At 38.1% G+C, this 23149-nt stretch overlaps 1 protein-coding gene across 1 annotated transcript; it reads right to left on the bottom strand.

The window, feature by feature from the left end:
- Positions 1–1618: 1618 nt before the first annotated feature.
- Positions 1619–18818, bottom strand: TMEM212 (transmembrane protein 212). Its single transcript, XM_015445521.3, is given in 4 exon segments — positions 1619–8586; positions 8589–8607; positions 10105–10164; positions 18596–18818. Coding segments are annotated over 4 exon segments (615 nt in total). The 5' UTR covers positions 18755–18818; the 3' UTR covers positions 1619–8209.
- Between the last annotated feature and the right edge of the window lie 4331 nt (positions 18819–23149).

Here is a 23149-nt window from a genome sequence, read left to right as displayed (position 1 = left end):
AGGCTAAACTCTAAAGCTGAAGAACCTTGCTTTTGAACCCAGCTCATTTCTGTTTTCAATTAATTTCTCTCTCCCCAGGCACTTCAGGTGGCCTCACTGTTGAATCTTCATGGAGGTGACTTACCAAGCTCCTCATTTATTTTTTCCCTTTCTCCCTGCCCTCCGTCCCACATTAAACCTCTGTGTTATGCCTAAGGTGACAGCCAGATGTCTGATGAATGGCCCGTGTTGAGGGGTCGTGACTGCCAGCACTTCAGTGTGTGGTGCTCCTAGGCATGCATTCCTTTTAGCAAAGGGCTCCAGAAAGTGTGGACGTTTGCCACAAGGAAGAAATCTCAAATACTAAACTTCCAGATGCCTTGGCAGTACAGTGGGGGAGGTGATTTTGGTTTGCTTCCCTCGACTCTTGGCAGGTCTCCTTGTAAAATCAACTCTGTTCCTAAGAACGCACAGGATTTCCTTTGCAGACTTGCATAGAAGTTGAAGAGGACAGAACTGACCACAAAAGGCATCAAGAGTGCCAAATTCTTGTATTCCAGCTTTGCTGGTTGGAGTGGATAGGATCAACCTGAAAAAAAGATTGGCTAACACTACTCAAATTCATTTGACCCCAATATGATACTAATCTAAATCGTAAAGCCAGCATGAGAGTTTGCAGTGGGAAGTATCTCTTTCCAAAGGGAAGCTGTTCCACCCGGGAAGGATCAGCATCGGCTGTAGGAGTTTAGAATCAGGTCACTTTTGCTCTTCTCCCAGAGGCCCTACTCCAACCCTCCTGGAGGCCAGGGTCATGCACTTTAACAAGCAAGCAGAGGGGGAATGTTTGCGAAGCCAGTGATGAGGAGGGCCAAGATGAAGCTGGCTCTATTAGGAGAAATGGTTCTGGTTCTAAATCTAGCCCTCTTACTCTAGCTATGTGTCCTTGGGCAAGATATATAAACTCTTTAGCCTCAGTATTCTGTCCTTAAAGTACGGAAGTACACTGACACATAGTAAGCACTCTGTTATTATCGTATCATTAGTGGTATTATTAGCCCTTCTGGAAAAAGTTAGAAAGCTGGACTTGATGTTGGGGTACCTCAACCTCTTTGTTGGGGTAGGAATGGAAACACTGGGAGAATTTCTTCTATGCATTTTCAAGCCACAGCGCATCTGAATTATGGGTTAGAAGCCAAATTAAGGTATCTGTATTAAAATATTAAGGATATTATTACATCAATTTCCTCAAAAAGTTCTTAGTCTTTGTCTCTATTAGTACTTTTTAATGTGTAAAATTTAATTAGATAAAATAAAGCAAATTGTCAAATTCAATCCTATATTGTAAACTGCAAAATAACATTGCAAAGCATCATGCAGACGTTTAGGGTTAAAATTCAAGGTTTGACCTGATGAGGTGGCTCATGCCTGCAATCCCAACGGTCTGGGAGGCTGGAGCAGGCAGATGACTTGAGCCCAGGAGTTTGAGACCAGCCTGAGCAACATGGTGAAAACTTGTCTCTACAAAAGATAAAAAAAATTAGTTGGACATGATGGCTCACACCTGTGGTCTCAGCTACTCAGGAGGCTGAGGTGGGAGGATCACTTGAGCACAAGAGGCAAAAGTTGCAGTGAGCCGAGATCATGCCATTGCACTCCATCCAGACTTGATGACAGAGCAAGACCCGGTCTCAAAAAAAAAAAAAAAAAAGAAAAAGAAAAAAAGAATACAAAGTTGGCTTATCTTAGCATATGTTTTCCCAGGGGAAAAAAATACTATATTTTCATGACCTCTTAAACTTAGAATCAGATAAAGGGATACAGATTCATTGTTCATAAAAAGTTCAGTGTTTCTTATCACTTTATTTAAAAAATGTATTTTATTTTATTCCAGCTTTATTGAGGTATAATTGACAAATAATGTTATATAAATTATAAGTGTATATATGAGAAACGTGAAATATTTATCACAATCAAGTCAGTTAACACATCCAAGACCTCACATATTTACCTTTTGTGGTTGTGTGGTGAGAACATTTAAGATCTACTCTCTTAGCAAATTTCAAGTGTACAATACATTGTTGTTAAATTGTCATCATGCTGTACATTAGATCCCTAGAACTTACTCAACTTATAACAGAAAATTAGTACCCATTGACCAATTTCTCTCCATTTCCTTCACCCCTCAGCACTTGGCAACAACCATACCACTCTCTGTTTCTATGAGTTTGACTGTTTAAGATTCCACGTATAAGTGAGATAACAAAGTATTTATCTTTCTCCATCTCACTTATTTCACTTAGCATAATCCCCTCAAGTTTCATCCATGTTGTTGCAGATGGCATGATTTCCTCAGGTTTTTAAGGCTGAGTAGTATTTCATTGTGTGTATTTTATTTATCTGTTCATCTGTGGATGAACACTTGGATTGTCTCCATGTCTTGTCTATTGTGGATAATGCTGCAGTGAACATGGGAGTGCAGATATCTCCTTGGGATATGTTTTTGTTTTCCTCAATTATATACCCAGAAGTAGCATTACTGGATATGAAGTATTTCTATTTTTAATTTTTGGAGGAGCCTCCATACTGTTTTCTTTTTATTATTATACTTTAAGTTCTAGGGTACATGTGCACAACGTGCAGATTTGTTACATAGGTAACATGTACCATGTTGGTTTGCCGCACCCATCAACTCATCATCTACATTAGGTATTTCGCCCAATGCTATCCCTCCCCCAGCCCCCCACCCACTGAAAGGCCCCAGTGTGTGATGTTCCCCTTCCTGTGTCCAAGTGTTTTCATTGTTCTATTCCCACCTATGAGTGAGAACATGCGGTGTTTGGTTTTCTGTCCTTGTGATAGTTTGCTGAGAATGATGGTTTCCAGCTTCATCCATGTACCTGCAAAGGACATGAACTCATCCTTTTTAATGGCTGCATAGTATTCCATGGTGTATACGTGCCACATTTTCTTAATCCAGTCTATCATTGATGGATATTTGGGTTGGTTCCAAGTCTTTGCTATTGTGAATAGTGTCGCAATAAACCTACGTGTGCAAGTGTCTTTATAGTTGCATGATTTACAGTCCTTTGGGTATATACCCAGTAGTGGGATCACTGGGTCAAATGGTATTTCTAGTTCTAGATCCTTGAGGAATCACCACACTGTCTTCCACAATGGTTGAACTAATTTATACTCCCACCAACAGTGTAAAAGCATTCCTATTTCTCCACATCCTCTCCAGCATCTGTTGTTTCCTGACTTTGTAATGATTGCCATTCTAACTGGTGTGAGATGGTATCTAACTGTGGTTTTGATTTGCATTTCTCTGATGACCGGTGATGATGAACATTTTTTCATGTGTCTGTTGGCTGCATAAATGTCTTCTTTTAAGAAGTGTCTATTCACATCCCTTGCCCACTTTTTGATGGTGTTTATGTTTTTTTCTTGTAAATTTGTTTAAGTTCTTTGTAGATTCTGGATATTAGCCCTTTGTCAGATGAGTAGATTGAAAAAAATTTCTCCCATTCTGTAGGTTTCCTGTTCACTCTGATGTTAGTTTCTTTTGCCATGCAGAAGCTCTTTAGTTTAATTAGATCCCATTTGTCTATTTGGGCTTTTGTTGCCATTGTTTTTGGTGTTTTACTTATGAAGTATTTGCCCATGCCTACATCCTGAATGGTATTGCCTAGGTTTTCTTCTAGGGTTTTTATGGTTTTATCTCTTACATTTAAGTCTTTAATCCATCTTGAGTTAATTTTTGTATAAGGTGTAAGGAAGGGATCCAGTTTCAGCTTTCTACATATGGCTAGCCAGTTTTCCCAGCACCATTTATTAAATAGGGAATCCTTTCCGCATTCCTTGTTTTTGTCAGGTTTGTCAAAGATCAGATGGTTGTAGATGTGTGGTGTTATTTCTGAGGTCTGTCTTCTGCTGCATTGGTCTATATATCTATTTTGGTACCAGTGCCATGTTTTGGTTACTGTAGCCTTGAGTATAGTTTGAAGTCAGGTAGCGTGATGCCTCCAGCTTTGTTCTTTTTGCTTAGGATTGTCTTGGCTATGTGGGCTCTTTTTTGGTTCCATATGAACTTTAGTTTTTTCCAATTCTGTGAAGAAAGTCATTGATAGCTTGATGGGGACGGAATTGAATCTATAAATTACCTTGGGCAGTACCTCCATACTGTTTTAAATAAGGGCTATGCCAATTTATATTCCCACGAATGGTGCACAAGGATTCCCTTTTCTCTGCATCCTCACCAACACTTGTTATCTCTTACCCTGTTGATAATAGTCATTTTAACAGGTGTGAAGTGATATTGCATTGTGGTTTTGATTTGCATTTCCCTAGTAATTGGTAATGTTAAAGAGCTTCTCAACACCTTTTCATGTACCTGTTGGCCACCTGCATGTCTTCTTTGGAAAAATGTCTATGCAGGTCATTTGCCCATTTTAAAATCAGATTATTTATTTCTTGCTATTGAGTTGTATGAGTTCCTTATATATTTTGGATATTAATCCCTTGTGTATATGGTTTGAAAATGTTTTCTCCCATTCTGTAAGCCGCTTTTTCATTTTGTTGAATGTTTTATTTGCTGTGCAGAAGGTTTTTAGTTTGATGTAGTCCCACTGTTTATTTCTGCTTTGGTAGCGTGTGCTTTTCATGTCATATCCAAAAAAAGCATTGCTAAGACAAATGTCATGGAGCTTTATCCCTATGTTTTCTTTCAGTAGTTTTACAGCGTTAGGTCTTACATTTAAGTCTTTAATCCATTTTAAGTTAATTTCTGTGACTGGCCTAAATCGGGGTCCAAGTTCATTCTTTTGCATGTAGATATCCAATTTTCCTAACACCATTTATTACAAAGGCTATCATTTCCTCATTGTGCATTCCTGACATCCTTGTCAAATATTACTTGATTGCATATGTGTGAGTTTTTGTTTTATGTAAAACATTTTTATTTAATCACGGAACTCTTTTGGGCACCATTTTTCCATTAGCATAGGGGTAGCTTCAGTTAATATTCTATAGCAAGGCAATAAATGTTCCATCAAGTGGAAATTCTCAAGTTCAGTTGTTGTTATTGAAAAATACTCACAGTCTTTTGCCATCAGCCCCAATGAATGCTCCACACAAAGGGATATGCAGTGAGTAATTCATCTGGACTAGCACTCCAGCTATTACCCTATACTTTGTGGGCTTAGGTGATTTTACTAGCTCCCATTTAGCATGTTTAACTAACATTTCCTAAAAGAGAAGATTTACATGCCTTCAGCTTCATAGTACTAGAAAGGGGAAACATCCCAGTCAGATGCAGTATCCATTTTAATAAGACATTTAGGTAAAGGAGTTCAACTACCTTACTTAAAGCTTGTTTAAACATCTTAAATTTAATAATTATATTAATCTGTATGCTTTTATGTTCTGGTCCCAGGCCTTTTCTACCCCCATACCATTTTACCTTTCATGGTGAAAAAGGGTTTGTGTTCCCAGCAGGGAGTTGCATCTGTAAGACATATGAGGGACAGCAAATTTGATAAGGCTTCTGAAACAGTCCTGTGATTCTGTGGGAGGGGCACCCATGTAAAAGGGGTCCACTTAGCCCCCAAATTTACTATGACCTGGCTAATGGGTGTACTTGCTGGGAGGATATCCCAGTCATCATAAAGCCAGTCCAATGTGGCTTGCATATGAAGCATATTAACTGTTTCATCTGGGGTGGATCACTTGGTATTTTATAGGGAGAGTTGGGCAGTCCTCTTCTCAGGGCAAGCAGCTCTTACAGTGTCACTTATCCAGTTTACTAGGCTGATTGTTCTCTTAGAAATAACCTCCTATACATTTGGATTACATATACTTATTAGTGATTAGTAGTGAGCTATGAGTTTTGCATGAACCCAAACAAGCTCTTAAATCCTGTGGCATTTAAATTTAAGAATTTTGTCCTTAAAGTGGTTATTTTTACAATTCACTATAGTAAAGATTTTTTAAGAAGTCGATAATACCAATCTATGAAATGGAACAATTCTCTTATATTATATATTCTGCTTTTTAATGGTTACTTGATTTTACCCTTCCCCCATATTGACTTTTTTTTTCTTTTTTTGGTAATCACAGGGCTCAGAGTTAGCTTTTGTTGCCCTGGCCTAATTGCTCCTTTTGTTTAGTTTTATTTGTATAATTTTTACTTCATTTTAAAGCAATCATTAAATAGTTTTTAACTAGAGGAAAAAACTATTTTCCTTTTTTTAAGCAAAATCAACATCTTTGTGTTTTATAAAGTTTACCAAAAACATATTTTATGCTCCCATTATTTTAAAATTAATAATCCAAATTTCCCAGTGAAAATAAAAACCAAGGGTTTAACATGACTTTAAGATTTTAAATTACTGGAGAGAATTTTGAGATTAAATTTACCAAATTAATTTTATCACAGATTACCAAGGTTATGGGAATTAAATGACATCTGAGCTAACTTCTACCAGTCCAACGGGCACTTTTATTTTGCATATCTATTATATCTATATCTTTATATGTGTCATGTGGAAGTGATATTTCACTACCAAACTGCATGAGAGAGTTCTAATCAAGTAACTTTTAAAAAGCCACTTGATTACCACTATATCCTATATGCTCTTGATATCCAGGTCTGCCACATAATAGGTACTCAATAATTTTTTTAAATTAATGAATGGAAATGACTGGCTAATTTTTTGTGTGTTTTTAGTAGAGACGGGGTTTCACCATGTTTGCCAGGCTGGTTTCGAACTCCTGACCTCAAGTGACCCACCTGTATCAGCCTCCTAAAGTGCTAGGATTACAGGCATGAACTACCATGCCCAGCCCCAAAGGATATTTTATTTGCTTGTTTAAAAAACAATTCCCTTTCCTACTTTAGATAATTAATAGAAGTTACAGGAGCCAACAAAAGGTGAAGGAGAGAGCTATTATCCAAGACCTTTTCTAAAAGAAAGAGTTGAATTTTTGAGATGTCAATCTGAAGAATGTCAGAGATAGGTCATAGAATTTAAAAATTAAAAACTTCTTGCATTAAGAATAAGTCAATATTTGTAATAAAATCTTGTTTTAACTAATTAGTTTTGTATTAGTGTATTTTTTAATATTAAATACCCATCTCTAGAAAGTTTCTTCTTAATCATAGCCAACTGAATTATACAATCCCTTTTTAAAAAAATATTTCTTTTTACTAAACTAATTATGACTTACATAGACCATTCACAACATGCTTAGACTTTCTGTTTTGTCCTAAATATCCCTCTTTCTTGAAAAACAAGGCCATTTTATTTTAGGACAAAAATTCATATGTGGGTTTATTTCTGAGCTCTATGTCCTGTTTCATTGGTCTATTGTGTTTTTATGCTAGTACCATACTGTTTTGATTGCTATAGCTTTGTAATATAGTCTAAAATCAAACTGTGATATCTCCAGCTCTATTCTTTCTCAAGATTGCTTTGGCTATGTGTGGTCTTTTGTAGATCTATGCACATTTAGGATTATGTGTTCTATTTCTGTGAAAAATGCCATTGAACTTTTGATAGGAATTGCCCTGAGTCTATAGATTGCTTTGGGTAGAATGGACATTTTAACAACATTAAATCTCCTGATTTATGATTATAGGATACCTTTTTATTTAGTTGTGTGTTCAATCTCTTTCATTAATATTTTATAGTTTTTAGTATACAGATCTTTCACATTCTTACTTAAATTTATCTTAAATATTTTATTCTTTTTGATGCTGCTGTAAATAGGATTGTTTGTTGTTAATGTATAGAAACATAGCTGGTTTTTGTATGTTGAACTTGCATCCTGCAGCTTTACTGAATGTATCCTTTCTAACATTTTTTTAATGGAATCATTAGGGTATCTATATATAAGGTCATGTCATCTGCAAACACAGTCAGTTTTGCTTTTTTCTTTATGATTTGGATTTTTAAAATTTCTTTTTCTTGCCCAATTGCTCTGGCTAGGACTTCCGGTACTAGTTGAATAGAAGTAGTGAGAGTGGGCACCCTTGTCTTGTTCCTATGAACAATTTTCAAAATTTTGGATTGGCATAAAAATTGGCTGGTGCTACCTACAGCCATAACTTCAGTTATAATGTCAAGATATTTCCATTTATTAATTCAAAAACAATTGTTCAGTACCTATTATGTGCCAGACCTGCATATCTAGAGCATATAGGATACAGTGGTAAATAACAGAGAAATATCAACTATTCACATATCAAACTTTCCATTTTAGCATACAGGGTGGAACAAGAACCTGCTCCCCCTTTGTTGAAACTTAAGTTTATGTGTCCATTCTGGATAAGTCTTGCAGAAAGTTTGATGAACACTGTCAAGGATGTACAGAGCAGGGTAAAGCTTAGGCACAGGTCGAGGGCTTGAAGTGTCAGGTGGTACTCTTCGTAGTGTGGTATGTCCACATAGGCTAATGGGAATTTTGCATATGGATAAGGAAAGGTAACTGCATATCCAAGGTAATTAGTCCCTGCAATCCCTGAAAATGAATAGAAGCAATATGGGCCCAGGAGAGCAGATTCCAAGGCTACTGCAAAATGGAGTGGACATTCCATAATGCTCAGAATCCAAAGGTGAAAGTAGCTTCCCACTGAAAATAAAGCAAGAATAAATTGTTACTGTGGAGACAAAATATTTCAAAACCTTCTTAGCAATATGAAGAAAAAAAAAGAGATGCTGGCTATGAATCTCTCCTATTGGAAAATGAGGGAGAAATCGATCACGACCTTCTCTTTATATTTTCATTTTCCCTTGAATATGTCCCTTGTATTTTCATTTTCTTTTCTTTTCTTTTTTTTCACTTTTTATTTTAAGTACCAGGATACATGTGCAGGATGTGCAGGTTTGTTACACAGGTTAATGTGTGCCACAGCGATTTGCTGCACAGATCAACCTATCATGTAGGTATTAAGCCCAGCACCCATTAGCTATTCTTTCTGATGCTCTCCCTCCTGCAGTCCTTCATTTTCAATCTACACCACAGGAGAATAATATATCAGCCAACTGGGGCAAAATTTAAATTAGTTCAATTCAACAAACATTTATTTATATATTTCCCATCACATGGAGGCAACTAGTCTGGGTTGGGAAAAACAAAGATGAGTGAACAAAATCCCTGCTCAAGGTTCTTGCTATTCAGCTACTCAGGATGTGGTCCATCCAGTAGCACTGACATCCCCTGGGAGCCTGGCAGACATGCAGAATCTCAGGCCTCACCCAGATCTACTGAATCAGAATCTGCATTTTAACCAAATCTCTAGTTGATTTACATATACATTTAAGTTTGAGAAGCCCTGCATTAACCATGGCAATAAAATCTATAATCAGATAATGTAGTCTTTCTGTATCATGGGATTATCTGGTTTTATGCAGTTGAAATGCAAGATAGCATAGACTTTTCATCCTTTTTTAGAAGGAGAGGTACCAAGAAGATTGGAAAGAGATCTCAGTTTAAGGAGTTGAGAATTAAAAATATATTACTAAAAGCAGAGAAACCTATAGATCCATTTCTTCAAAATGAAATTTAGGAGCACTAGCACTGGCTCCATCCTCCCCAAATACAATAATCATCACAGGAACTTGTAGAAAATATTTGGAGCAGGGATCAGATAAAAATTATTCAGGGCTGGGCGCAGTGGCTAATGCCTGTAATCCCAGCACTTTGGGAGACTGAGGTGGGTAGATCATCTGAGGTCAGGAGTTCAAGACCAGCCTGGCCAACATGGCGAAAGCCTGTCTGTACTAGAAATATAAAAATTAGCTGGGCATGGTGGTGTGCACCTGTACTCCCAGCTACTTGGGAGGCTGAGGCAGGAGAATCACTTGAACCTGGGAGGCGGAGGTTGTAGTGAGCCGAGATCATGCTACTGCACTCCAGCCTGGGTGACAGAGTAAAACTCCGTCTCCGAAAAAAAAAAAAAATTCATTTAAAACAGAGTTTATTACTGAAATCCATTGTAGCATGGCATCAATTAGACCAAATTCAATTCTAATTGGATGTCATATTTTTTTATGTTCCATCCTGAACTTAATAGTGATTTGACTTTCAAAGCCACTCTACCATCCTATTTGGCATCTGTATATTTACCAGGTACCTCTGGGTCCACTCTCTGTAAGCCAACAGTAGAAGCACACCAGTTGTGATGGCCTGCGACAAGAAAATGCAAAAATAAACATTCACCACAGAAGGTGCCTCTGGAAAGAATTCAATCTGTCTCACAGTTTGACAACTTCATCACGAACTTGAAGGAACAGCAAACGACTCAGTGGATTGATGGCTCTGATTTCCTCCTCATCCATGGAAAAAAACTGTGATGATGAGGAAAGTAAGCCTTTAGTGTCATAAAGACATGATTCATACAAGCTCATTTTTTGATTCTCTATGTTGCCTTTGCCATCAGAATCACCCCCTCCACTACTGTGAGGTGTCACCACGATAATGGTTTGGTTTTATAACACTTGCCATATGTTTTATTTGATTGTCTTTTGTTCACCTTTCACACAAACTGATGAAACTGTAAATGGAAGGAACCAGAATGGAAACTTGTCACAAAACCCTGAAGCGACTTGCTCTTTTGCTATTTGCTTTCTTTTGAGACTCCACAGCCTCAGCCTGCTGGTAGGATCCAAATATACGATCCCCTTTTCTCAAATAACAAAGATTATCATTAGAATGAATGCATGATGTGGCATTTATTGTTCTGGGTACAGTGGTGTCCAGCCTTTCAAAAGAGAGTTTTTCTTTATAGTCTCTGTTGAAGGAAAAAGGCCCAAAGTGTGGAATGAAAATAGTTAAACAAAAGAGGGAATAGTGTCACCAGAATTTAGCAGTAGATAATGGGAAAAAAAATATTCCTGGGCTCTTTGATTCAGCAACAGGTCTCATGGAGGAGACCTTTGTGGTCACTGAGACTGGAAATAACTTATTCTTAATCCTGTGTATCATTTGTTCTTGGTTAATGACTCTTTTGAGGTTGAGAGAGAAAGAGGAAGAGATGTGCCTAAAATAAGATATAGAATATGGACAGCTCCAAATATAGTACAAGTTAGCTTTTGACAGAGAAATAAGCATGACTATATGTACACAATCTACAAAGTTAAGGAGGAAAAAAAAATCAGCATTTTTACCAACATGGTTTTGTGGTATGCTGCTTTTGTAGCAGCTGGATCTGGCATATTTACTGTTTTGAGACTTAGCTTTTTCATTTTCCTGGCATATTTTATTTTGAATGTTGGATTTAGAGAATTTGAGAGACAGGGAAACACACACACACACACACACACACACACACACACACACACACACACACTTCTCATGTAGCTGAGCCTTCAATTCCAGACTTGGCATCGCCATACCATAAAATTCCCAGGGATAAAAACAGAACCATCTGTAGTCAAAAGAGGTTCCTGGCTTGATTCTGCAAGAGGAAAGTTTCCAAGGGACCCTATGGAGGGTGAGCCAGCATAAATAATACAAGAAAACAAAAGAATTATTAAGAGCAACTGTAACACCGGTGCTGTGGGGTAAGCCTGGGGCTTTCTCTGCTTTGGGAAGCATGGCCCTCAATTGACACATCACTGCTCTGTAAGACAGAGAAACACTGAAGCCAGATAAGCAAGGGAGACAGGCTCATGCCCCTCTGCTGGTTTAACTCTGAGTAGATAGCTGACATTATCAGATGCTGAGATTCCAGGTTGCCTTAACTACTTTGGCATGAGCTGTTTCTTTCCTTTCAAAAAGTTGAAAAATACTGCAGAATTTCAGTTGCCTGTTATTTTTGTAGCTGCCAGCTTGAATTTTGCTTTGTTTACATAAAACTTTGAAAAAGATCTTTCATGGAGTAGGCTGAGTATGAATGCCTTCAGTAACTTGTTAAATCTACCCTGCAAATGGAAAGGTGGCTCAAGAGGTTAGCGCACCCATCTTTATTGGTGCTCCCCACCAGACATGGGAGATAGAATAGAGCTATTTTCCCCAAGATGCACAGATTTCCCCTTTTCTTTCTTCCATTTCTTTTTGAAAATTACATTTTTAGATACAGAGGAGAAAAGAATGAAAAAGGAAGAGATTTGAGGGTAGGCAGGACAAGTCAAGGGGAAGAGAAAATGTGTGAGAGGGAGAGTCTGAAGGGGAATAGTTGGCTGAAGAGGAGGCCAGGTTGTGAGGAAGGGGAGAGTGGAGGCTGTGCCCAGCAGTGAGTGGGGAAAGAAGAGAGGGCCTCCATCCTGCACTCGCCTCCCTCAGCTCTCCTTGACATGCTGCTGCCTTGCTTTCTGGGCACATCCAGGGGTATCAGTTGGGTTTTGCAACAATTGCTGCTAACACTTTGATTGCATGATAATTATGAACTCTCCCACTAAATCTTTAAATTGCCTAAGTAGAGGCAATTGCCTAAGTTCCCAGAAGTAGATGAATTGAAGGAATCAGGGAGCCCTCACAATAGAAATAGAAACTTTTAGAGGTATCATTTAATATGGGATAATTTATTCACTTACAAGCATCTGTTACGAGTCTACTGCAAACAAGCAATTTGCTAGGTACTATGCTGATAAAGTAATAATAAATGTTTACATGTATTGAGTGAGTGTTTAATATATGTTGAACATGTCACACATGCTAACTCATTTAATCCTCACAATGACCTTATCATGTAGATATCCTCCCACTTTTAAAATGAGGCACAGAAAGGCTAAATAAGATGAGCAAGATCCCGAAATAGTAATTGTACAAATAGTAGTTTTGACTGTCACTGGAATCTACAGTTTGGGTGTAAAAATAGTGCACATAAGAGAATGGCTACAACACTAGGCAAGAAGGATGAATGTTTTCTACATGAGAAGAGCCCAGGGATAAGGTATCACTTACAAGGGAAACATCGATGATGAAGGCACTATGGAGAAATAGGATCTGAAGTCGGTTTAAGGATGGATGTGATTTCAATGGGAGGTGACAGAGGGAGGGCAGCCTAGGCTGTGGGAGCAGCGTGTGCAAAGGTGGGGAAGTGGCTGTCATGCTTAGGGAGCAGTGAGTGAGGAGTCCACACTGAAAGGAGGGTCAGTTCTTGGCAGAGACGAGTAGAAAACGAGGATTGAAAGCCAGGTAATACCGGAGTTAGGAGGACCTCACAATGCAGGCTAGCCCATCTGAACTTTGTTTAGGGACAATGAAGCAACATGAAAGCTTTTTGAAGGAGCTGTAGCCTGACTACTGAAGGGGTTTAGAAAGATGAGCCAGTTGTGTGCACGCGAGATTGGAATAAAGGGAGGCCTAGAAGTCTCTGTAGAACCCTGGTCTTCAGATTTATTTTTTCAGCTCTTGCCACAATAACTAATACATTTCATGTCATAGTTATAAATATTTTTATGATGCATAATGAGGGTTACATATTATTTTGTTCAGATATAAAAAATGTGATGCATTCTTATACTATCTATTCCATTCCATTCCATTCCACTACACTCCACGCCATGCCACGCCACTCCACTCCACTGCATTCCATTCCATTCCATTCCATTCTATTCTATTCTATTCTATTCTATTCTATTCTATTCTATTCTATTCTACTCTACTCTATTCTATGCATTTATTGTAAATGCTGCTAGCTACTCAATAGATTTATTTTATAATTCATTAATGGATAGATTCCCACAGTTTGACTATCAAAGTTACCTAGGCATAAAATCTGAGTAGTGATGGGAAGTGGTGAGGGGAGGGTGGTATACAGTGAGAAGGAAAAAGAAGGAATGCGTAGGGATACGCCTTGTAGGAAAAATTAAAGTTACATGGCAACTGATTGGAGTGGGGCTGATGTTGGGCTGCTTTAGGGCATTGCTGCCTGCAGTGTGGTCCTAGGACCAGCAGCATGGGCATCCTCTAGTAACTTGTTAGACATGCAGACTCTCAGACCCCACCCCAGACCTGCTGAATTAGAACCTGCATTTCATCAAGATCTCCTAATGATTTGTATGCACGTTACAGTTTGAGAAGGGCTAGTTTAGAGGAACAGGTTGAGTCAAAATCACTCCTGTGTTTGAAATTGAGTTACCAAGACAACGACAGGGAAGTTGAAGAAGAAAAAAAATGGTTTTGGTGACAAGATGATTAATTTGGTTTTAGACAAACTGGCCTTAAAGCAGCTTTGGATATCTAAGTGGAAAAATGGACCATTGACATAGATTCTTTGCTTGATCAAACTGTAGTCAGGTTCCTGAACCTTCTCCTAGGCCCATCTGTGTACTTCCTTGTAAAATCCAGTTTGAGCACAAGAACCCTGCTGAGTCAGTTTAGCAAGAATCCCCCCCAGCCTTGATAACTGATCACCCTCTATAACTAGTTAGATTTCTCCTCCTCCCCAATCCCCAAAGTGATGTCTGATCACCCTGGCCTGTCTTCAGCAAGAAAACTGTTAGGTCCGTATAGCCACAATCCCCCTTGTCCCTGATATTTCCTGTTAGTAATTTTCCATCCACTGACTTTCACCCTGCTTCTCAGCTATAAATTCCCATTTGCTCATGCTGTATTTGGACTTGAACTTTGTTCTATATTGATGTCTCTTTTTCCCTATTGCAATAATCCTGAATAAAATTTGCTTTTATTGCTTTAACTAACTGTCCAGCTCTGGTTTTTCTTTGACACCATCAGGCAGTTGGAAGTCATGCAACTGTGGAAGCTGTAACAGACGTGCATGGTCATGTAATCAAGCCCCTTCTCTAACCGTCGAGGAAGGGGCAGAACTTCCGCTGAGGAAGACTGCAAAACTAAGTCTAGTGTGACCTTTCTCCCAAATTCCCTTCTCTAAGCAGGGCTCTGGGTGTAGCGCTGTGCTTGCCATTGGCCAAGTCACTGGGCTCTCCAGTCCTCAGGGCCTGTGTTTAAACTCATTGTACTCCAGTCTTTTCATCAGAACTTGTTCTACAAGCCATGTTTTCTAGAATTAATAGAGCTCATTCCTTAAGGTACTATGATCTCCTCACTGAATACTTTCTAGCAGCTGATGCTTTTAAATAACCTACCTCCAAAATTCTAGGAAAATTGCTTGTCATATAAATGTCAAAATGGAACTAGGGAGTCTGAGGACAAATCTATATGAAGTACTTAGAGAGTCTTGAATGAAAGGCTTTGAAAAGTACTGTATCATATGCAAAAATCTCTCTCTTACAAGTCTCCAAGGAAATATGGAGTCATCGGCAAAAGGAAATGTCGATATGGTTGAAATGTACAAATCTTGTCACTGGAGGAAGACATACTTTGGAGGCAAGTTAAGAAGTGATTGGTAAGGAAGGTTGTGGAATGAGTCAGAGACCATTTGAAGTTCACCCTGATCAGGCAGAACCATGGTTCAGTAGGAAACTCACTAGGAAAAAAAAAAAAATTTGGTTCAAATTTAGACATTATTGAAATACTGAGCATTTGTATTACTTTCCTTCGCATGAGGATTTTTTCCTGCCCTAGTATAATATAAACACCACCCTGACCTTTAGTCCTTGCAACCTAATTGGTATGCAACTGTATAAGAAATTTTGTACCAACGGAATGGAGGGCATGAGATTCATTCACTCATTCAACAATATTTATTGAACAATATTTATTGAACACATAGTATGTAATTCCCTTTGTTCCAAGTTCTTCACATACGGCAGTAAACATTATAGAAAAAACAATCCCTGCCCTTCTACAATATACATTTGTTAGAGGAGAGGGGAATGCACAAACAATAAATTTAAAAAATTATATAGTATCTTATATGCTAATAAGTGCTACGGGAAAAAAATAGAGCAGGGTATCAGAGATTGGGAACACCGGTTGGGGTCAAGGAATTACAACTGCAAACAGTGTAATGGGAGCAAACCGTTGTAAAAAAAAGTGATGTTTGATAAAGAATTAATCAAGAATTGAAGGAGGCTAGAGAGTGAGCCAAGTTCAGGAAGAGGCCTTAGGCAGAGGTCCTGAGGCAGAAACACATCATGGCGTGTTTGAAAACTGCAAGGAGCCAGTGTGATGGGAGAGAAGTGAGCTAAGGGAAGAGTGGTAGGAGATGAAGTCCAGGAAGTTAACAGGATGGAGAACTCAGCAGGTTACGAGGGAATAGGATAGGAAAGTGAGGCGGGTGACACAGGATTAAGAACAAAGGGCTTGAGCACAGAGAAGGCACAAATGAAAGGCATGGTATTAACTAGCATTTGAGGAGGGCTTTAAAATTGCAAAGCTCTTTATTACACAATCTTTGTTTAAATTGTGTTAATTCTCATTGTGCATCTTAGGGTTAGACAGTTTTACATGTGGGCTCTTTTTATCTGTGAAATTCCCCATTTTACAGATAAAGGGAATGAGGAACTGGCTGGCAGAGGGTCCTACTTTTGACCTCCTACCAAGAACATCAAAGTCAGGACTTGAAAACAGGTCCGCTTCTCTAAATCCTTTATCTCTGACTCCATTTCCTGATGCTGCCACCTCTGAAATCAAATAGTCAGTCACCAATTAACTATGTGCTGGAGACATATCATATCATTTCTCTGGGCCTAACTGGTAAAAATAGATGTTTGACCTAGAACATGATTACATTCAATCAAAATCACCAATATTTGTTGAATGTATTATGTTAGAGTCTGCAAGGATAGGCAAAGAGCTGTAACAAAAGAATGTAGGGTTGAACTCTAATCATGATATTGTTAAACTTTGTGAAATTAGACTTTGAAATAGAAAATATCAGAATATGTTTCACATAGAGGGTAAGTACTATTTTGAGAAACTTTTGTTTTACAGATATATAAACATCTACTATACATATATATGCATAATAGATGTCTATTATAAACATCTACTATACGTATCTATTTATCTAGAGAGAAGAATGTAGATGTATTTATGTACATTCTGGGTCCTCACCTACAATATTTTTCTGACTCTGAGTCACCAAAAAAAATTTTGGAAGCTGCTTCAATAAATGTAACTGCCATCTCTGCATTCCTGTAGAACTTTAACAAATATTTCTTTGAATGAATTATGGTTTCAGGCAGGTGTTGAAGAAAAGAAGAGAAGATCACGATTGGGGTGATAGATACAAAAGCATGTATTGAAAAAGAAAAAAACTGAGAAAGAGAAACATAACCCTATGCTTTCCTCATTCCATCCACTCTCCCATCATCCCACTGGCCTCCATCTATCTACACACATTCATCAAACCCCACTAGACTAAGTTCCTTTAAGATGAAGACCTTGTTGGATCCTTCATTGTAACTCAAGGACATAGTGGGCTATTCATAAATATTTATCTAATAAGTAGATTAAAACTTATATTTCCTGAGGACTAGTTTTTAGGTGGTATCCCAGTTAAAGTTTTAACTTTTTAAAGATTTAAGATACTCTCTCACACAAGAGTGACTACATTTTGTTTGTTTGTTTGTTTGTTTTGAGACGGAGTCTTGCTCTGTCGCCCAGGCTAGAGTGCAGTGGTGTGATCTCCGCTCACTGCAACCTCTGCCTCCTAGGTTCATGTGATTCTCCTGCCTCAGTCTCCTGAGTAGCTGGGATTACAGGTGCGTGCCACCACACCCAGCTAATTTTTGTATTTTTTAGTAGAGAGGGGGTTTCACCATGTTGGTCAGGCTGGTCTCGAACTCCTGACCTCGTGATCCACACCCCCCCCCAGCTTCCTAAAGTACTGGGATTACAGGCATGAGCCACCATGCCCGGCCAAGTCGCTACATTTTAATAGAAGACTCCTTAAGATCAAAAAGCTTCAAAATTGCATTCTCCAGTCTCCAGTGGTGTCAAGCATCACAGGAATCAATGAGAGAAGGATTTGTTGGACAGGTGCGTCTCTGTAACTTGTCTTAAATCATACCAGCATGGAAGCCAGTTACTCTTAAGACTAGATGTGCTTATTTTTTTTTTTTCGGTTGGAGAGCTAAGGAACCAGGCCAATTGTTTATGTGTGCAACGATTCAATGAGCACACACGGAGTACTACTACTTAGTGTCAGACACTGTACTTGGCAAACGTACTTTCCTAGTGAATTTTTAAGTCCATCTTGAATTACTGAATTATTTGAGTTATTTTCAAATAATTGAAAATTATTGAGCTATTTTCAGTTCAAACAGTTGCATGCAAGAGAAAGGTGGAAAAATAAATATTTGGAGTTTGTAAATTTTGGGGCCATGTACATCTTAGTGTTTGCAATGAAAGCATTAGTTTGAAAGTTATTTTACTTTGTTCTCTATTTTAAAATTACGTTTCAAGGTTTATGTTTTTTCTAAATTCAAATTTCAAAAGATTCTAATTTCTTAGCAATCAAGATAACAGGATTAAAATAAAATAACTTTTTAAGAATTTCTTGAGCAGCATGTCATTAAAGATACATAATATACATGTATACATGATAAAATAATATGACAATTTTTATACTTAAAAAATGCAATTAATAGAAATCAATGTTCCAAGGCGGATTCTGATTTTTTGTGGAATTTTGACTTCTTTGTATTGTTAGAACAATTTAAAAGGACATACATGTTCTTCTGTTTCCCCTTTCCCTCCCACCTTCCTTTATTTTCTCAATACATTTCATAAACTATTTTCATACCAAAGCTCCATTCCAGATGGGACAAGCAATCCGAATACTCCATCCCGTGAACCAAGGCTTGTAAGAAAAGACAGGGAAGAAAGCAATAACTCCAGAGCAGACACTGAGGCTCCCCAGAGTGACGAGAATCCGGCCAGCAGCCTGGTAGAGGCCCTTCATTTTCCTCGGTGGCTGGGGGCCTTGGTCTCAAAGATGTTTTGTTACCAAAACATGAGAGTATGACAGGCCTCAGTAAATAGAAGTTTCTTAGAGACAGTAGCCACGACACATATGAACTGTTGATCTACTTGGAAACAAGATTCTATTTGTTTTACCAAAGATGAAATGTACTCAAATAATCCTTGGCATAAATTTGACACAATAAATTCTAATAACAATTTATTTAAGAGAAAGAGAGAGAAAAAAATTATTCCTTGCTTTGGATTGCTGCCTTGATTCCCTTCATTCTGCCCTGTCCTGGGGAGTGACCACTTCCTGGCTTAATCAGATTCAAAGGCTTGCTGACTGAGCTAATTGTTTCTCATCTCAACCTGCCTAGTGGTTCCAGCATAAAGCCAACATCCTTTGTGTACAATAGATCCACATTCCCAGCACAATTTCCCACAAAACAAAGTAAAAATAAGCACCCTGATCACTTTTCATTATATTTAATTTAAATGATTTCAAGCAAAAGCAAGACCTTCACCTCCTTTCAAAGTTTAATTCCACTACAATTCTTTTTGATAAAGATTTTTGATATGGATTCATTCCCAAATGGACATGAACTTTATTATGGAGCTTTGCATTGTTTTCACTAAACCAGTTGCACTTTATTTTATTATTAATCTAATTTTCAAATAAAGTATGCTGATGGAAATCTATGCATTTATAAAATAAAATAAACTTTGAGGAGTAATTTATCAGTTGAATAAAATGCTGATCCCCATTCTTTCTTGAATCATAATTCTGATTTGAGATATTGAACTTAGGTACATTTAGGCAGTTACAAGTCATCTCTTACTTTTTCATGCATTTGACAAAATGGTGTTATTTAATTTTGACTGATTGGATATATGTAGATGTCTGTTTCAAGACAATATCTTAAAAACACAGGTCAGTTTCTGAAGCTATCTGAATAATTTTCCTATTTAACATTAATGCATTTTTTCTTTTTACTGAAATAAAATGATGAAAGACAATTTTATGAATGTAAATATGGTGGTTTAGGACATCAATTTTGAGTCAGATGGAGCCATGACCTGATTCTGGTTCCACTCTCTACCAGGTTTGTGTCCTTGAGCAAGGGCAAGTTACTTAACTTTTCTAGGTCTGTCTCTTCATGTGCGAAATGGGAATAAAAATTAGTGTTTATCTCACCAGGGATTTGGTTGAGAGGATTAAATGAGCCAAAATCAGAAATGCCTAGCCCGGAGTTTAGCATAACAAAGGTGTTCAGAAAGTTACTCTTGTTACATTGGGATATTCCACCTTTGGGGTCCTTGCATCAGGGGACAAAGGTGCAGTCACTGTTGGTTTTTTTAAAATTCATCATCTTATAAGCATTATGTTGAACTCTTTCTGAACAATTTGGTAAAAACTCCCAAAGGACCGTCCCATGTGTGGTGGAAAGAGAAGCTTCTCTCTGATTCTCTGCTTTTTTTCTTTCTGCCTTTCTATCTTTAATAGCCATTCCACAGTTTGACCCAGATTTTGAAGCAGTTGCATTCCTGGATATACAGAATCCAGGAAACCAGCTCATGCTTTCTGGTACAGCTGCTATTTCCTATCTCCGCTCAACACTGTCGGCTATATTCTCTGATTTTTTTTTCTAACACCACTAGATAAATTTCACAAGGGCAGAGACCTTGCAAGTCTTCTACATCCTTTAAATATATGAGATATCCGCAACATCTACAACCCTGTCTGCAACACAGCAGATACATATGGTAATAAGTATTTGTTGAATTAGTTGATTAATACATTAAACTTTCCCCTTTGTGTTTGGGCTCCCCTGTCCCCCTAAAGCTGCACAAGTATAGATCCATGTGAATCCACCACCGTCAATGAGTGTTGATGCTAGTTTGTTCCATTGATATGGGGGGAAGGGGTCGAGAGTGAAGAAAGACTTGTTTGTATTAGTATTCGGTTTGAGCTGTTTTGACTTTTTCCTTTACTTTTTATCTCAAGGTTATAGATAGATGGCATGTCAATATGCTGCGGGTCAGATCACTCTCTCCTGTTTGCATGTTTGGAAAACAAAGACTGTTGAAATACTCATGTTAAACAGTACAAAGATGGCAAACAAAGAGAATATTTTTGTTTTAATTTGAAGGGCCTTTTAAGTGCTTGTAACACTCACAGCCTAACCCTGACACTGCTATTGTGACTTATAAACCTGAATTTATTAGTGATTAGAGGAGTTGTTGCCACTTAATATAACAAAGAGAAGGAAGAGAGGTAGAATAGGGTTTCTCTCTGTGTGTTTTCCCGCAGGAATCTAGTCACACTAATTTCATTAAAACAAGGACATTTTCAGGGAGAGCAGCTACTAGGAAAGAAAAGAAAAAATCACTGCTTCTGTCTTGGGCGTCCTGTCTGATCAGCCATGTCTGTGTTCCCATGTCCTCGCAGCCAGCAAGGCTTATAGGGTCCCTGCTCCCTCTAGTCATCCCATGTGGGATGACTACAAGCTGGGCCTGCAAGTTCTCCTTGGAGGTGGTGGCATCAACGTCTCTGTAGGCTGCTTTGCAGTCCCCACCTTCTCCTCAACCCAGGGGATCCCAGGATCTTGGCTCAGGGAAAAATGCGGTAGCTTCACTAAACTCTTCAAGCCAGTTTTGCCACTGAAAACAAACAGAAAGCCCAAATGGACATTTTTATCCTAATGCTCCCCCTTCCACACCAAACACAAGAAATCATCAATCAATAAATCAGTCAAGCAAAATTGCGCCCCCAAAGAAGTGGAAGAATGTCAGTGACGTGGAGAGAGGGAACCTGATATGAACATTCTCTACCTCTTTAAAATGCATTCCTTCACATGCGAGCCCTAAAAATAACAGCTCTGTGGGTGCTGTAGTCTTGGGATTTTTAAAGTAGGTTTCAAAGCTATGGAAGGAGTTCACTTCTGCCAAGATAAAAGACAATGGAGCTCCAAAAGAGAGATGAAATTGAAATGTTTTCTTTTCCTAGCAGCTTCAGATGACTAGCTTAATTTGTTTATATATTAGAAACGTAGCTTGTGTACTAGAAAGAGTATGAGCTTAGGTGTCAGAAAGACCCAGATATTCAATATTCTATCTGATGCATACAAAAGGAATGAAAAAATTAGAAAAATTAACACTCTGCTAATACCAGTGCAATAAAGCAAAGATCATCAATAGATGTTAAAAACCTTTGGATAAATGGAGAAAAAAATTACAGTGCAAAAGGATATCTCTACAAAGTAGAAATATGTCAGCCACCTTAACCAAGTGATCAAACTTTACATCACCCAAAACAAGACAAGCAGACATCATTGCCTCCTGATACAATACAATGCAAGCACATGCCATCATCTGTGTAGTATTTTTGGCAAAAATATTTTAACCTGAATCTAATTATAAAGAATAATTAGATAAATCCAGATTATAGGGACATTTTGCAAAACACTGGCTTGGACTCTTCAAAATTATTCAAGTCGTAAAAGACATTTAAAAAGCTACAGGGACAACTGAGGAAGTTTAAGTATGGAGTTTATTTTAGACAATACTAGTGTATCAATGTTAAGTACCTTGGGAGGATGATTAGCATTGTATTTATATAAGAGAATGTCTCATTGGTGAAACTGGGTGATGTCAGTGCTCTTTACAGTTTTTTCAGGATTTTTGTAGGTTTAATTTATTTTTTAATTTGTAATTTAAATTTTTTAGACACAGTGCCTTGCTCTGTCACTCAAGCTGGAGTGCGGTGGTACAATCATAGCTCACTATAACCTTGAACTCCTGGGCTCAAGCAATCCTCCTGCCTCATCCTTCTGAATAGCTGGGACATTAGGGCCATGCCACAACTGGTTAATGTTTAAAATTTTTTTTTTTTTAACGTAGAGATAGGATCTTGCTATGTTGCTTAGGCTAGCCTTGAACTCGTGGCCTCAAGTGATCCTCCAGCCTCAGGCCCCCAAAGTGCTGGGCTTACAGGTGTTAGCCATTTTCTGTAGGGTTGGAAAGGTCAAGATAAAAGTTGAGACAAGAAAAAACAAGATTTAGTTGTATTAACTGCATGAAATAAAAGGCCTGAGTTTTGCTCAGGCATATGGCCATGCTGGCTCAATACCCCTGATGATATTGATGAATCTGGAATGTGCAGGAAATGCAAGGCAAAAGCCGCTTTGCCCCTGTGCAGCACCAAACAGAACCTGTCTTCCTAGAATCAGAAAGATGGGACAGATGTGTTAGGTTAGACTGTGAAGGTGCTCCACCTATGCAGACACAATATAGGTATTTTTAAATTTACTTTTGTGTCTTTCCAAATAGTGCAGTTTCTTAACTGGATTTAAAATCTTTCCAATGTTCATCCATAATGCACATTTCCCTTTGC

The sequence above is a fragment of the Macaca fascicularis genome, chromosome 2 (assembly GCF_037993035.2).
Source record: "Macaca fascicularis isolate 582-1 chromosome 2, T2T-MFA8v1.1".
NCBI classification, from domain to species: Eukaryota; Metazoa; Chordata; class Mammalia; order Primates; family Cercopithecidae; genus Macaca; species Macaca fascicularis.
This window is presented reverse-complemented; position numbering and strand designations above follow the sequence as displayed.